Raw genomic sequence first — 15,913 nt, 5'->3', positions numbered from 1 at the left:
TTTTTTTTTTTTTTTTTTTTATTTATTTTTTTAAATCACAGTACCCTAATGGCAGTTAATGCATAAAATTGCATTTTAATATGCTCTGTTAAAGTAACAGAAATGGTGAGATCTTGTTAAATACAGAAGTGTCATACTCATCGTTTTCTTCATCTTTTACACTGCTTCTATACCCCCAATTAAACAAATGACAAAATATTTTATGCAATTATTTATCTTCAGATTTTAAGACCTTCTTTATTATTTTGTTTACCCCATATATACTTCTAAGTAACAAGTACAAGCTGAGAAAGTAAGTTTTACAAAGTGCGAATTACAGCAGCTGGCTTACAACTCCCCATATCACTAATTTTCCAAAACATATTATGGTTATTTTTTGCCCTGCAGCAGTAAAATCTTATTGCATGTCTACTTAATTTACAACACAATTCCCTTCAGAAAATGGAGCGGCGCTCTTCCCAACATACTGATGAAGTCCGCTAATTGTCTTTCATTCCAGAACAAATTACATGTTTACTTTGTTCACAATTAACTTGCAGCACAGAGGCCATTCTGTCATCTGGTTCCCTGCTCTTCAAACTGCTGTTTACTTAACAAATCCATGTCACTGGGTAGTGCTACAGTATATCACAACAGACAGAACACTAAACACACAAGAACTGTTGTTATCAGCCTGTGCAGCCGCGCCACGTAGAGCGAACGCTCTTGTTTGCTTTTTACCCCCGCCGTCTTGATGAATGATCTCAAGATGACGGATCAGTGGGTGGTTGTTTTGCATGCATGAGAATGAAAGCATTTTAACAAGAGGAGAAAAACAAGAACTTCAGTTTCACGATTCACATTTTACTTCATCCCCGTAAAATACGATTGAAACCAGTCCCTAACAGTGATTCGCTTAATTAAAATTCAGTTTAACGAGCTTATCAAACCTTAGACTTAATGAAATGCTCATGATGTTTTCTGGCCCTGTGAACATTTAAATGTGTGTGTGTGTGTGTGTGTGGGGGGGGGGGGGGGGGGGGGGGGTTATGCAGTCAAAAACCCACTGTGCCTCTGACTTCTGCTGTTCAGCTCTAACTGTAATAAGGCAGTGCGATAAGCTCTGACATTTTCATTATGCTGCAGTCATTTGTTGATTGATGCAGCTCAGCAATGGCTTAAAGTTACACTCTCTGATTTTCTTGTTGTTGCTCCAGGCTTACTGTGGGCTTTGGGTTTGAGTTTCAAGGCACTTACAGTGACCTGACAGCACAGTTTGGCACCACTGCATTATATAAAACTATCAGGTATGTTACTTTTCACCGTCGGCCAAGATATGAAATATGTTGAGCGAAAAGCTGTTTAGAGATTTGGATGTCAAGTCAGGTGTCAAATTCATTTGAAAAACACAAGGTGACTATCTGCTGTTTTTATTTCCTTGCGTCTGATGGAGCTTACAGGACTCAGAATCAGTGCTCTTGCTACTATCAAGCCTTTCAAGCACCACAGATAATAATACGCTTAAAGATATAAGTAACCACGTCAAGCTAATCTTCAAAGTAAGCCAACAAATCGCAATGGCACTTCTTTTAAATGAACTACTTAGGGCCCAAGTGACAGAATTTCTAAGACCACTCCTGCTACCGAAATTTAGTGATTTCAAAATCCGACATTTCAATATTTTCCAATATCGATATCTTTTTCTTTCAAATGCAAAAAACATAAACATTGTTGGCAACAGCTGGAAGAAAAACTCCATAACCTTTTGTTTTGTAAAGTTATTTGTTTACTCTTACACTCTCTGCCTGACTTTGCTCACATTAGCTGGCCGTGTGTTACCAAAACGGAAGTTGCAGTGCCCTCAGGTGGGCAAACTATGCAATGTCAACAGTAGAAACATGTATGAATGGTGTCTCTTCTTTACTTTTTAAATTTTCATTTATTTTCATTTCAACTTTCATTATCATCAATCATCAATAAATACCAATAGCGGTCCTGTCTGACTGTCTGTTACACAGCAGAAAATGTCAGCAAATATATACCAGATGTTTGATACTGATTGATATTAAATAAACTGGCAAGTGTGCCTGTGTTTAACGCAAATTTTGAAAAAGAGATATAGATGGTGTTGTATACAAGTTTTTGCATTCTTGAAAAAAATGACAGTTTTATTGAAGACGTCCTCTAAGCTTTCATTTTGAGCCAAATTAAACCAGGAATTCGACATCCTTTATACCCCTAACCCACAGAAAAATTACTCAGTACGTAAACATGAATTGTTGAATTATTAGGCTGAATGTCAGTCTTTGTAATAGTATTGAGAATTTTTTTTTTTTTTTTTTAAAGGTAGCTCTTTTTAAAGAGTTATCCAAGAAACCAACATCCACAGACACATGATGGATGGTGGGGTATAACCAGACAACCTATTTTTAATATATTTATTTATTTATCCCCTTTATGTATATCTAAAAGTGAATTACATTCCTGTCTCATTGTGGTTTAGATGTTGAGATTATTCGTATGGGTATTCCTAACAATGCCCATGTGCCCTTTCAAGAAAAGCTACATAATGATTGTCTTTGGTGCTTCAAGCTCTTATGGGTCATTAGCCCTGTGGAATAAGAAATGGAGTTAGATGGATAAAGCCATTGCAAAAGTCACGCCTGAGTTCAGCTTATTGTTCCCACATTTTATCTTTTTGTATTGTTTTGTTTTAAATTACAAAAACATATTATGCACAAATTCTACTAAAGGTCCAGTACAGAAGACAGATGGGAAAGGTCATGACAAAGGAGCCCCACACAAGAAAAACAATCTAAATTATTGTTGGTGTTCACAGAGCAGCAGTGACTCACCTCTCTGATGGCTGTGCAGAACTCACTCTGAAGGACTTTCTTCAGAGATTGGAGCTTGTGACCGGGAACATCGCCTGACTCCTGCAGCTTCTCCAGCAGCTCAATAGCCCTGGCAACATCTGGGAAGCGAGAGAGAGAGAGAGAGAATGGGTGTGAGTAAATATGTATATGTGTGTGGGTACTCATGCCAAGGGGACAGAGGAAGAGGAAAAAAAGAAGCCCCGTTCAATTACATTAACAGCACTGCTGTGACAAAGGCGCTAGAGCAAATCAATGGGCGGGATAATGGAAATAGACTCAGTCAAGGCCAGCGGTTGCAAGGAAGATAGAACAGCAATCCCATCCATGGATCGTTTGCATTGGCTTATCTCTGAGCATGAGAATAAAGGAGCGGGGTGACAAGTCAAGGACTCATTTGTTGAAAGGTAACACTTCCTGGAAAGAGTAGGCATTACAAAGCGTTTACACTAAACCATAAGCCTTAAGGTAGAGGCCGTGACTCTGGGGTCTTCTGAGCTCTTTTCTCTTAATTAGCTTCTGCTGAACAAGTTCCACAGCCTGGATGATTAATTTTTTACCCTCTGAAACTGGCAGGCCAAATAGACTCACAAAGGTAGAAAGGGTGATTTGGTACTCAATCACTGGACTTAGATTGTTGTGTCAATATCATGTTTTATTCATGCCTAAGACCTGTGACCACACAAGAGGGGGTGACGGCAACAACATTTCAGTTCATACATTTCAAGTTCCCCCTCTGTTCTAGTTTCAACCCAAAGGGGACACGGGCTATTTTTTGCAAGTACCCCATAATAAGGCATTTAAGTAATATTCATTGTCTACTAATTACTGATTATTTAATTCATTCTTTAGGCCAATCAGGTTACATCTTTAAACTAGTAGTACTCTTAACTCCCCCAAAATACGTTAAAACTTCAGAAGGATAAAACAATAAAAAGTATTCATAATTTCAGTATAGCACGTAATGAATACATGTTTTATTACATTTAGCTTGGCCTCAAGGGCTATAAATGATCCAGCGGCCTCTGAGATTAGTCTCTTTTAATCTGCGACTGAGTGGCGTCTTTTTTATCTGTTCTCGAGGACACATCAGAAAGTTGTCAAAGCTTTATCTGAATAGATGAGCATAGATTGAGCTGAAATATGCCCCGTTACAGAATAAACTTCAAAACTGGGTCACATTATTTCTTGTCAGCAAGTGTGATTAGCTTTGTTTTTGTCAATATAACACTGCTCAAAAGTGTTTCTGTGTAAAACATTTGAGCCTCGCAACATGTTTGATTTATTAGTGGGTTATAATTATATATCAACGACTGATGTTATTCATTTAAAACAACCAGCGGCAACAGACGTTTAGCTGAGTTGCAGGTTTAGGGTCATGATATATCAACAAGCAAACACTGCATATTTAATGACGTTATATGGCAGGGCCACACTTCCATCTATGCTGACCACCAGGGATCGAGCACACAGACGCATAAATATACTCTCTAGGTTTTTTGCTGTATCCACATATGCTTGTTCAGAGAGAAAACTGGGCAAACAGGGACACAGAAGTCTGTAATGCAATCAAACATAACAAATTGTGCTGATTTTTGTTGATTAATCAAGAATTTAGATCAGTGATTCGCAAACATGGATACAAGTAACAGAGACAGACAGAGAAAAAAAAAGGGCAAGTAATGTAAATAGGAAACATAAGTACACCTTTACTGCTTCCATAGCAATTAAAAAGTTAAGCAGCAACCAGCTGCTGCTAAACAAATGCATTTGAATAATTCAGTATCAGCAAGTGTGAGCACCTCTATAAAAGCAGAGGTTTTGGCAGTTTGCTGGTCAAGAGCACTCAGGTGTGTGATAACCCAATGCCACAATCTTTCCAGGAATGGTGAACCAAGCAAAATCACACCAAGGTCAGACCTGAGTAATGCTCAGAGAAGCTGCAAATAAAATAAAATAAAATAAAATAAAATAAAGCCCTGAAGGCTATACTGCAGACTCTACAGGCCTCAGTCAGCAAGTTAAATGTTAAAGTTCATGACAGTAGAACAGTTGCTGGGAGAAAGTCTATTCTCTCTAAAACGAACGTGGCAGGACAGGTTAGGTTTACACAGTTGCATCTGAACAAAGCACAGCACGTCTAGAATAATGTCCTTTGGACAGATGTTTGCCCATAATGCACAGTGGCACAGCTACCTCATATCCACCGTTAAGCGCTGTGCTGGAGGACTGATTGTTTGGGCTTGTTTCGCAGCCACAGGATGTTGACACCTTGCAGTCATTGAGTCGATCACAAACTCCTCTATACACCAAAGTGTTCTACAGTCAAATGTGAAGCCATCTGCCTGACAGCCAAAGTTTTAACTGGGTCATGCAACAGGACAATGATCCCAAGCACAGCAGCAAATCTACAACAGAATGTCTGAAAAAGAAAAGAATCAAGGTGCAACAACAGCCCAGTCAAAGTCCAGACTTCAGCCTGAATGAAATGACGTGACAGGCCTGTGCAGAGAGCTGTGCATAGACCTGTGAACGTCAATGAACTGAAGCAAGCCTGTAAAGAAGAGTGGGACCAAAATTTCTCCACAATGATATGAGAGACTGAGAAAATCCAATTCAATTCAATTTTATTTATACGGCTCTAAATCACTAAAACAGTTGCCTCGAGACCCTTTATTTTGTGAGGTAAAGGCCATACAATATACAGTGTAGAGAGAAACCCCAACAATCAGACAGCAAGCGAGCGCTTGGCAACAGTAGGAAGGAAAAACTCTAGGAATCACAAGTAAGCCGTCTGTGAGCAGTCTGAGAGTGAAGTGCTCTATTATAATTTAACAAAATGCAAAAAATCAGAAATTCTAAGTATAAATGAACCATAAATAACCCACTGAGCAGTGATATGTAGTAAAGTAAATAATATATACTTAGAAACATTGATAGACTATTTTATACTTAATAGGCTGTGTCCCCTTCATTTTAAGGCTCAACTATGTATTATAGCTCCATGCAGGTTTCTTTGGTATAAACACTTAGCCATTTATACACATGCACTATTGCCCTAAGCTTAATATTGCCCCAGGGAGTTGAATGCCAGAAGACAAATGCATGATGCTTTGCACACTGAACCGTCTTAATTTTGTTGGCTTCCCAATCATCCTGCTTTCTGCTTCCTGCAAGCTCTAGTCAGACCCCCTGTCTAAAACCACACAGAGTATCAACATGCGACAAAGAAAAAGTCTGACAGTATCGCAACCTAAACCTGAGGTGTCAAAGATAAGGCCCGGGGGCCAGACACGTCCTGATGAAGACTCCAGCTCGACCCCATTGGACATCATTGGAAGGTGTAAAGTTTTACAGCTTTATCTTTACTGACAAAGACCTCCCACATGCTACACCAAAGTAACTGGGTAATACATAAAAAAAAAATAAAACCAAGGAAAAGTTCATTTTTTTCTCCCTTTATAATTTCTATTATTTACAACAAATACACAGAATACACTGTGTATCCATCCACTGTACACATAGATTCACATTTTTGTAATTTGACACGTTTATTTTTTACAATCCTGGTGACAAATTTCTTACATTTACCGCAGCATTATTTCTCTACCATATTCACATTTTTGTAATTTGACACGTTTATTTTTTACAATCCTGGTGACAAATTTCTTACATTTACCGCAGCATTATTTCTCTACCATATTGAAAAAAACTGAGACATACATTCGAAATTGCACCCCTTTTTCTTATATTAAGATATCTCAAGGATTAAATGTATAATTAAACTTCTTTACACTGACAGAAAGGGGAGTTTCACTGGTCCGGCCCACTTAAGATTAAAGTGGGTTGTATGTGGCCTATGATGTAAAATAAGTTTAACATCCCTGGGCTTGGTTTATGCTTCCAAAGGAGACTCCGGTCCCTACAAGTTTGACTTGTACTTAACAGATTCTCCTTATGTCCCCACTATATGAGTAATACTAGCACACACACACATCCGTGTGCTGGTATTGAATTCTGGGAATATTGAGCAATTCAGCAAAGCAGATGACAGACTGAAAGGCTTTTGCTGCATGCAAGCCAGCGGGAGGTAAGAAAAGAAGCAGTACTGAGCTCTGACCCCTGCGAATACTATATAAGGTAATGTGAAATGTACAGTTTCTATTTCTTTAAAAGGTCATTTGGGGGCATTGTGCTGTTATTAGATGGACAGGAAATATGGGGAAAGAGAACAGGGGAGTGACATGGTAAGAATCCAGCTGGCTGTAAATCAAATTGGGGACTCATTCCTCAAAGCACTTCCGCCCATGTGGTATGAGCTATAGCCAATTGGCTGTCAGGGCTACCCCCTCTGCCTGTTTCTATTTCAAGCACTCTGTAATAAAGCACTGAGAATTTTATTGATTTGCTTGAAATTGCAGGGGTCAGTTCCCATCACGAGAACAAGGCATGCAAGCGACAGTCCAGTCATTTAATACGGGCTTATTTAGAGCAAACAGTGGTGTGAATTTTCAGGGAAGTGCTAATTAGCCATTAATCTAATAACCAAGAGTTTCATTTAAAGACCTAGAACAGCAGCTGCATTTTTGCTATTTTTCCTGGCGTGTTTTGTCTGTCGAACATTAACGATTCTATCACTCCTAGTCCAAGCACCGTTAGCCTTCAGCATGTTCCCGCCTGTTCCAATCACCTCAGCCCTGCACTTACCTTCACACCTGCTTCTCACCCCCAGAGGGACTGTACACCAAGCCCCTACTGTTACTGCCCCTATGCCTGCAGCTTCTCTCTCTCATTCGGCACAAAAATGCAACTGAAAATAATAAGAAATAAAATGACAACAACAGCGGAAGCATCTCTAATTGCGAAGCGTTAAACACAGATTTAACAAGACACACGCCAACAGTTGAGCAAAATAAATACACTGCAGTGAGGATCTCGTGCTTTCTTCAATGCTTCACTTATTCAGTGTTGTCCATGCTGAGTCGACACACTTATGGAGGGTTTATTCTACAGTATTAGAAGCCTAGCAGCTCTCTGGGCTTTAGTTGGGACCCCACACAGTTTCCAAACACCATATTTTTGATTTTATTAAAAAAAAGGACTAAAAACAGTTGGACGTGTCTTATTGCTGGACTAATGAAGCGTTGTCAAAGTTCCTTGCACGTGTCGGTTAAGCACAAGATTTCCTTTGGCAGCAGTGTGTGACACTTCGGGTTATGGCATTAGTTACACAGGGCTGTCACTCAAAACCAAAAATAAAAGTGAGTTGAAAAAATAAGAGGAACCAAGTTACAAACAACACTCTGATGTGGAAGTTGCGGGTCTTTAAAACAGGATGTTATCTAAAATCTGAACTCTGTGTGTGACTCCTGCTGTGAGGTGTTATGCATTCAGGGACATTGTGCTGGCATGCTTAGGTTCCTCCTGTCCTCTTACATGAAAAGGTCACTGCAAATCAATACAAAGTTATTCCGAGTGCTCACATGGTGAAACAAGACACCTGATGGTGTTTATTTTCCTTTAATCTGTCACCTGTCCGATCTCTAATTGATATTCTGGTCTTTACGCCTGTTTTCTGCCCTGCCCTGTTTATTTTTGGACCCCTGCTCGCCCTTTTTCGGACACTTCGACTTGTTTGTGACCTTTTGTACTTGGCCGACGATTTGGTTGGACGCCAGCCTGCGCCCGCTTAATTAAACTTTGTTCTTAATTCTTCTGTCCTCTCTCAGGGCTGGCATGAGTCTGTGTTACTGAGAGAGATTTATCGTTTTGTACGTCACATGGTCAATTTAACCTCTCCTGTTATCGAATACGCCCAACCACCCTGCCAAAAAAAAACCACTGGGGTGAATAAAACATTCTTTTTTTGTGTTTTGCAAACACTGAAACTTTTTTCAAAACGTAATTCCCTACATCTCATGTAAACTTGCAATGGTCAGGTCTCCCTTGAAAAACAGGAGTGGGAATTACTACTTAAAATATGGCAAACTTTGCCTTAAAACTTTAACAACAGGTATAAAAGCAGTTTGTTTATACCCATATAACACTTTTTATTAATTCAGCCCCCCCAAATGGGAGTTTAAAGTGCCAATACATTCTTAAGCATGCAGCACTAACACATATATATATATATATTTTATCAAGGTGAATAGTAAAGGTTACTCGTACGCCTGAATATGAAAAAAAAACACTGATTCTGAATAGCTCATAATGACTTGGTACACTTCCAAGCAGCAAGGGCAACGGTCTCGGAGGTTTACGAGCATTTCTTTCTAATTACATGCAGGTCAAGGGCCATCCAGATATTTCCCCCCCCCTCTCTGCCATTATTGACTTCCACATGCTCATTAGCACCATTTTCCTTATCCGCATCAAATACTTTCACTAGGCATTCGGAACTTGACTTCAAAGATTGATGTTGCAGACATTTCTGCCAGTGCTTTCATCTTGTTGATCATAAGTGATGCCTTCCCATTTCCTGATATAATCTTTCCAGCTCGAATCGGGGGGGGGGGGTATTTTAAATTTCAGAAGCTCTGCATCAAACAGAGAAGCTGCACAGTTTAAATGCAATTAAATTGTGCAATGTAAGCTATAGAGAGTAAAAACTGAAATACTGTGAGTCCATGTTTGCCATGCCCTTCATCTTCTGCCATTACAAGATGATATCATTGCAGGTGGACATAAAAATCTGAATGTAACGTAAGTGATATCCACACACCTCAAACCAGAGATAACGAAATGTCTGCTCGCACTGCACAGGCACGTCTCCTCTTTGATGCTTCCAGTGATATGTGCTGTGAACTAGTGGGACCAGTGTGATGGATTATGTCCTGCAGATCGCATTGCCCGCTTTGTTTATTTCTTTAGTTCAGCCACTGCGATTCAAATGAACCACACATATTTAAGCACAAATGTCCCACGGTCACGCTTCACTGTGCACTGCTCTGTGTGTGCTAAATGTGAAAGTGGGCCCCGTTAGATGAGCTGTGTGACGGATCAGAGGAAACCCACGGAGAGGAGGCACTGAAGGGTGATTTTTTTTTCCATGACAAAGCAGCTGAGATGACCGCAGGGGATCATAGTTACGTCACCAGGAAATCACTCCCAAATCAGATGTGCAGTGAAATGACATATTACATTACCTAATAGTGCAACAGAGGGGGGCAAATCAGCTTAGTGACCTCTATTATAACAGTGACATAACAGTGGCAAAAGACCATAATTATCAAATGTTTTACTTGCAAAAAAGGCTGACAAAACAAATGAAGCGTAGTTCAAGATAACACCAAGTATACGCTCAACGCCCACATGGCACTCCTGTTACATGCAAGGTCTATGAATAAACTTCAGCTGTAGGTAGTATAGGAAATCCAATTCCATCCTTGACTAACCATCACGGTTATACAATAACAACACACATGAAAACCACCAGATTTAACGTGTTTTACTAACATCTGAGGGAAGGGCCTTGAAGTTGGGGGTGCTGGTGTGTGTGTCTGCCCTGTGACGGTGTGCACACGTCAGGCATACACACGTCAGGCATACACAGTCAATCTTGCAACTATAAAGTCTCCATACAGCAGTCAAGATAGGCAATAAGCCTGTTTGCAAACAGATGACTAGAACCTATAAGTGTATTTTACCCAGCTCAAGAGCCAAAGGTATAGGATGAGTGGATCGATCAAGTCAGAACTAAGCTTAAGAAAAAACAATCTGTTATGCTTAGAAGGCTGACTAAAGTAAATGAAATGTCTTAAGCTTTAGTCTTTGTCGGTCAACACGCGCTGGCACACATGGTTATAGAAACTGTGAGTCGATGACTTTTTATGTGGGAACATTGTGAATTGTTTTTTTGTCTAATTACTAAAAGTCATAGCAGAAAAATAAAAATAAACAATGACCAGAAAATCACCGCTTTAGCATCTGGTTCATTTTTTTTATGTTTTTCCATTTCATGGTTGCGCTGAGCCTATCCCGGCTGTCATAGGGTGAGAGGTACACGCTGGACAGGTTATCAGTCTGTTGTAGGACTAATACAGAAAGACAGACAACCATTCATATATAGCCATAGCCATTATGGCGTATGGCTATATATATGGCCTATAGCCATTTTAAAGACACCAGTCAACCTAACATGAGTGTCTTTGGACTAAGGGGAGGAACTGGGGTTCATAGGGGACCGAAGGATGTCTCACTATTGCATGAGCTAAAATGGAATAAACAAAAAAACATAACAACTAATAACTATTACTCATCTCTCATCATCAGCCTGACCCCCCACATGCACATACATGTTCCTGGTCCTCTTCTAAACCATTTGGTAGAGACAACCAACCCTTTCCTTCACGCTCAACAACTCTCAGCCTTCTTGTTTCTGCCTGTCGGCCTCGTCATGCCTCTTTTCTCGCCTTTGTGTCCACATGCTTTGCCTTTTCAACCTGTACATTAAATCAGCACAGTGAGCCCTTGCCTTTGATTTCTGCTTTCCTTCTCGTTCATTTAAAGACATCTGCTAACGCTACACTTCACGGGGATCGTGGCCCAAATGAGTGTTTTCCCTAAAAATGCAATTCACCACCATTCAACTCTGGATTTTACTGACTTTTACTCCAAAGTTAAAAAAAGAAACAAACCAAAAAACCCCACAAATGTATGCTGGGGGGGTTCAATGTGCCCAGATGTGTTCAACATCTGTACATTTTTTTACACTCATTTCAATAAACATTCTGCTTCGTTGAGACATGCGAGACTGTCAAATTTAGCATATCTCTGAGGCAAACAGACGGTATGCAATTAAGTCATTCTCACTGTGTACTCTGACAGATTCTTCTCCAAAGTAAGAAGAAAGGGTGTTGATGTTGCTGTATCTAAGTGAGGATATTTTTTCTTATGAATAATGACACAAGAAAAAGCATCTTTCTCCCTAATTATCTGCCAGAAAAAAATGAAATAAAACAAGAAGGTGTCCCGAAGTGCAAAGGAAAACCATGGGTTGTAATTACAGAGCATCTCTATGAGGAGTAGTGACATTGGTCGGAGTAAATGAGCATCAAGATGCAGTTACAGTGTAATGTACTGCTGCCATATTATAAAAAGTGATGACACCAGGAGAGATCCCGTCAGCAGTTAATTTCCCTCTGCTATACGAAGGATGAGGGCATTCTCATTAGAGATACTTACTAATTAAACGAGCCGAGTTCTGGGTGACCTGATAGCAGAGTGGGTAGGCCTCAAATGCCCCGAGCAGCGAGTCCCAAGTTTGATTCTTGGCTGGCAGGATTATTTGTTCTCTTACACTTTTGCCCCCACCGTGATTGCTATAGGAGTTACTGACTGAACAAAGGCTCCAAAATCATCCAGCACAAGTTTTCTTTAGCTATGTAGCTGTCAGGAGTATAAGTAGACTAAATTTTCTAACTAATTTTTTCACTCTGTGCAGTAACATTTATGAAGGTTTGTTCTTCCACCTCTAAAAAACCCACCAAAACAACATTAATTGCAGCTTCAAAGCCACTAAAATGCGGATTATTTTCAGCTGCACAAGACAGATTTTATTACCGAATCTTTCCTGTGCTTTTATGCTCTGATATCATCAGTTCAAGGGAGTCTAGCGCTTCAAACAGACTTCAAATACCCAGGCAAAGGCTTTTTCACTATCCAGAGAGATTCACGTAGTATTCCTTTTCACATCTCACTGCGAGATCCTACATGAATGTGACCGGAAAACTTTGAGCAAAATGTGCCGGCTGCATTCACAAAGAGACTGGGAGATAATTGAGATCTTAACTTTACATTGAAATTTCCTATCGGCTCTGGGTCACTGGTGATGATGTTCACTTTTGGTCTGCTTTTAATCATATTTGAAAGAAAAACATTTTAATAATATAAAAGGACCAAGGAAACATTTATTTGTTAAATAAATGGATAACTTGATTGTAGCTGAACTTGAATTTCGAAAATATGACCGAGTTACATCAAGTTGAATATAATTGAGCCTGGCCAAGCAGTTCTACTTGAAAATGACTAATTTTTTACAAAGGCAAATACAAAGTCTTGGCCATATCTAGCTGTTCTTTCTTGATTTTCTTTCTTCTTATTCATGCTGCTCCCTTTAGGGGTCACCAGAGCAGATGATCTACTTCCACCTGAGCATCTTCTTCTCCTGTGTGGTCTTTCTCTTTTCCTCCTGCCCGGTAGCTCCATCTTCAACATCTGTTTTCCAGTATATCCACTATCCCTCCTCTTTACATGTCCACACCATCTTAACCTTGCCTCTCTTACTTTCCCTCCAATCTGCTCAACCTGAGCTGTCCCTCTGATGCATTTTTAATCCTGCCCGTCCCATCACCCCCAATAATAATCTTAACGTCTTTAACTCTGCCACCTCCAGCTCCGCCTCCTGTCTTTATGATAGTGCCACCAACTTTAAATCACACATCATAGCAGGTCTCACTACCATCTTGTAAACCTTCCATTTCAATCTTTGTGCTATCTTTCTATCACAAATTACCCCTGACACTCGTCTCCACCCACTCCACCCTGCCTCCACTTTGTTCCAATAAACATTTCATACCTAGAAAAAGAGTTTAATATTTTTCATTTTAAATTTTACAATGTAAAAAAATATCTAAAACAAATATTGCGGTATAAAATGATTATAGCTGCCACTGACTGTGTGGCATTATACCCTGAAAACATCAGGCTGTGACTAAAAAAGGTCATCCTCATCATTTGTTGATTAGAGAAAAGGCACAGAGCTGAACAAAGCCACAGTAACACGTAATAAAGGCTTCAACGCTCCACAAAGCTCCACAACACTGTTGAGGGGATCTTTTTGCACTGGGCTCCGTTCCCATTTCCTGACATAATTAGTCATTTATAGCAGTTTACAAAACTTAGCCTAATCCATTTTCAGTATTAGAAGTGTCAGTTTGACAAAACTGCAACAATGTAAATAAACACGTCCGCGTCTGTCTGCGTTTATTAAACGGCAACGCTGAGATTTAAACCTGCGATCCTCTTTTCAAATACTAACTCTAAATGAAATGCTGCTTTCCATCTCGGAGGGTGACAGGCAGAAAAAGTCTCTAATGACCTTTCTCTGACGGGAATCGCACCTTTGTACCCTGAGAAATGCTATCCAGATGTCATGCATCTGGGAGTAAGTTGTCCTGAAAAGCCCTTGCCATCTGCCGCTGCCACTTTGACCTGGGTGCCCTTGGCAACTCTGCTGCTAAAGGCAGTGATAAAAACAAAAGAAATCACAGTCTGAATACAAAAAAATGGGGCAACCAAGTTCTCTCCTCATGCCAAGAGAATAAGCTTTAATTTGTCCAACTGCAGCGATTCCCTTATAGCACAAGAAATAAATCACTCCTAGAAGGGTAATGGCTCCTGCAGGAGCCTGTGGCGAAAACAGAGCCAGAAAACATCACACTCTTATTGTCGTCTTCATCCTGGGTAATTACTGGGCAATGTCCCTCCAAGACAATTACTGAGAGAACCTTTATTTCTGCATTAACGGGAGGCCATTTAAAATATAGACAGCTATAAGTGACGTCAGCTTGTCAGCACCTCCTTAATCCCTTAAACACAGCTGTGTGCATGAGTGGATGTGATGGAAATATGTTCTAGCCGCAAATGGATGAACTCACCACGATCTCTCAGATCTTGCAGTTATTCATTTCACTGTGCTAAGACAAGAAGACATAAACTGTATAAAAATTGTTCTATTCCAAAGGTCCCTGCAACACAGTGAGGAAAAACAAAATGATTCATACTTTGGGAAGGAACGGATTCTTTCTACTGTTGACATTTGAACTGATCACGACCTCACAGGAAGAAATGCACTGCTGAGAAACTACTTTCTTGTACATGCTGTACAGCTGTAGGTATAAGGAACATAACCGCAATCTTCTAACAATGATAAACCAATGCATTCACCCCTAACACAGTTTCAACCTGTAAATGGCAAATGGACTAGTTCCTAAATAGCACTTTTTCTACTCTGCTTGACCAATCAGAATGCTTTGTGTAACATGTGTCATTTACCCATTCACACAAACACTTTTTTCTCTGTCTAAGCACTTTCTATCTAACTTATCTTATCTAACTTTTGTAATCTAGTCTCATCTAACTTTCGCACTGGGAGCGACTCACAGTTCAGATTATTGCCCAAGGATACTTTGGCAGGAGCACCCATGGATCGAACCATTAACCTTCTGATCGGTAAATGACCTTCTCTAACTCTACCTTCTACCCTAGGTAGAGGTAGACCACCCTAAACCTCTGTAACAAGCAGCTAAAATCAACAATTTTGCATCTAATTTTTTGTATTCGGGGGAATGGAGAAATTGTACTAACTAAAACAGATACAGCATGGATATTAGAGTGAGTGTAAAGAGTTAAAATCTTCCTTCTAGCTATGGTCAGTGCAATATCCAACAATTGGGTTTGTGGAAATGCGCGTGAAGCCCAGGCGTAATCACCAACTCGTTTGGGGTTGAAATGAACAATGGCAGCAAAGTGAGGGACGAATAAAGATTGCTTTGCAGCTTCTAAATGAACAGACTGGTGGGGATAAAGAACCGATCAGTGTCTTCATCCCATAACATGTGGTGCAGAAGAGCTAGGAACAAACATCTAATCTTCCTACCACAGGTTCGGGGTTAACTTGTTAGCTCGGAAAACTGCAAACAGTGGGGGCTTTTGAGGGGAGATTTCCACACCATGTTCCTTGTTCTACGATTGTTAACACCAACTACATAATGCCAGGCGTCTACTGCACATCATTCACTGGTTAAACTGATGAAAATCTCCATCAACTTTTTGCTCAATTAAGTTAGCGGTAGATGCCATTACATCATGGATTGGTGATGGATCCTTTGTCACCGTCACCATCTTTGTGTCTTAAAACAAGAGGTAACCAGTGATTAGAGGATCTTACTGTGAAACTAAGAACACTTCATACTCACTGGCTAGCAACTTAAAATTACAAGTCATTAGCTAATGAGTATAGACAATCCTCCTCTCTGACTGTAATCAGACAATATCGTACA

At 40.0% G+C, this 15,913-nt stretch overlaps 1 protein-coding gene across 1 annotated transcript in view; it reads right to left on the bottom strand.

Annotated features, from left to right (window-relative positions):
* lin7a (lin-7 homolog A (C. elegans)) overlaps positions 1 to 15,913 on the bottom strand; it is a 48,734-nt gene that overhangs the window by 29,506 nt on the left and 3,315 nt on the right. Inside the window, exon 2 of the mRNA XM_087830583.1 lies at positions 2,835 to 2,953. Coding sequence (XP_087686709.1) covers positions 2,835 to 2,953 — 119 coding nt within the window. The remainder of the gene's footprint in view (positions 1 to 2,834; positions 2,954 to 15,913) is intronic.

The sequence above is a fragment of the Neolamprologus brichardi genome, chromosome 17 (assembly GCF_056152115.1).
Source record: "Neolamprologus brichardi isolate AB-2024 chromosome 17, ASM5615211v1, whole genome shotgun sequence".
Lineage (NCBI taxonomy): Eukaryota > Metazoa > Chordata > Actinopteri > Cichliformes > Cichlidae > Neolamprologus > Neolamprologus brichardi.
This window is presented reverse-complemented; position numbering and strand designations above follow the sequence as displayed.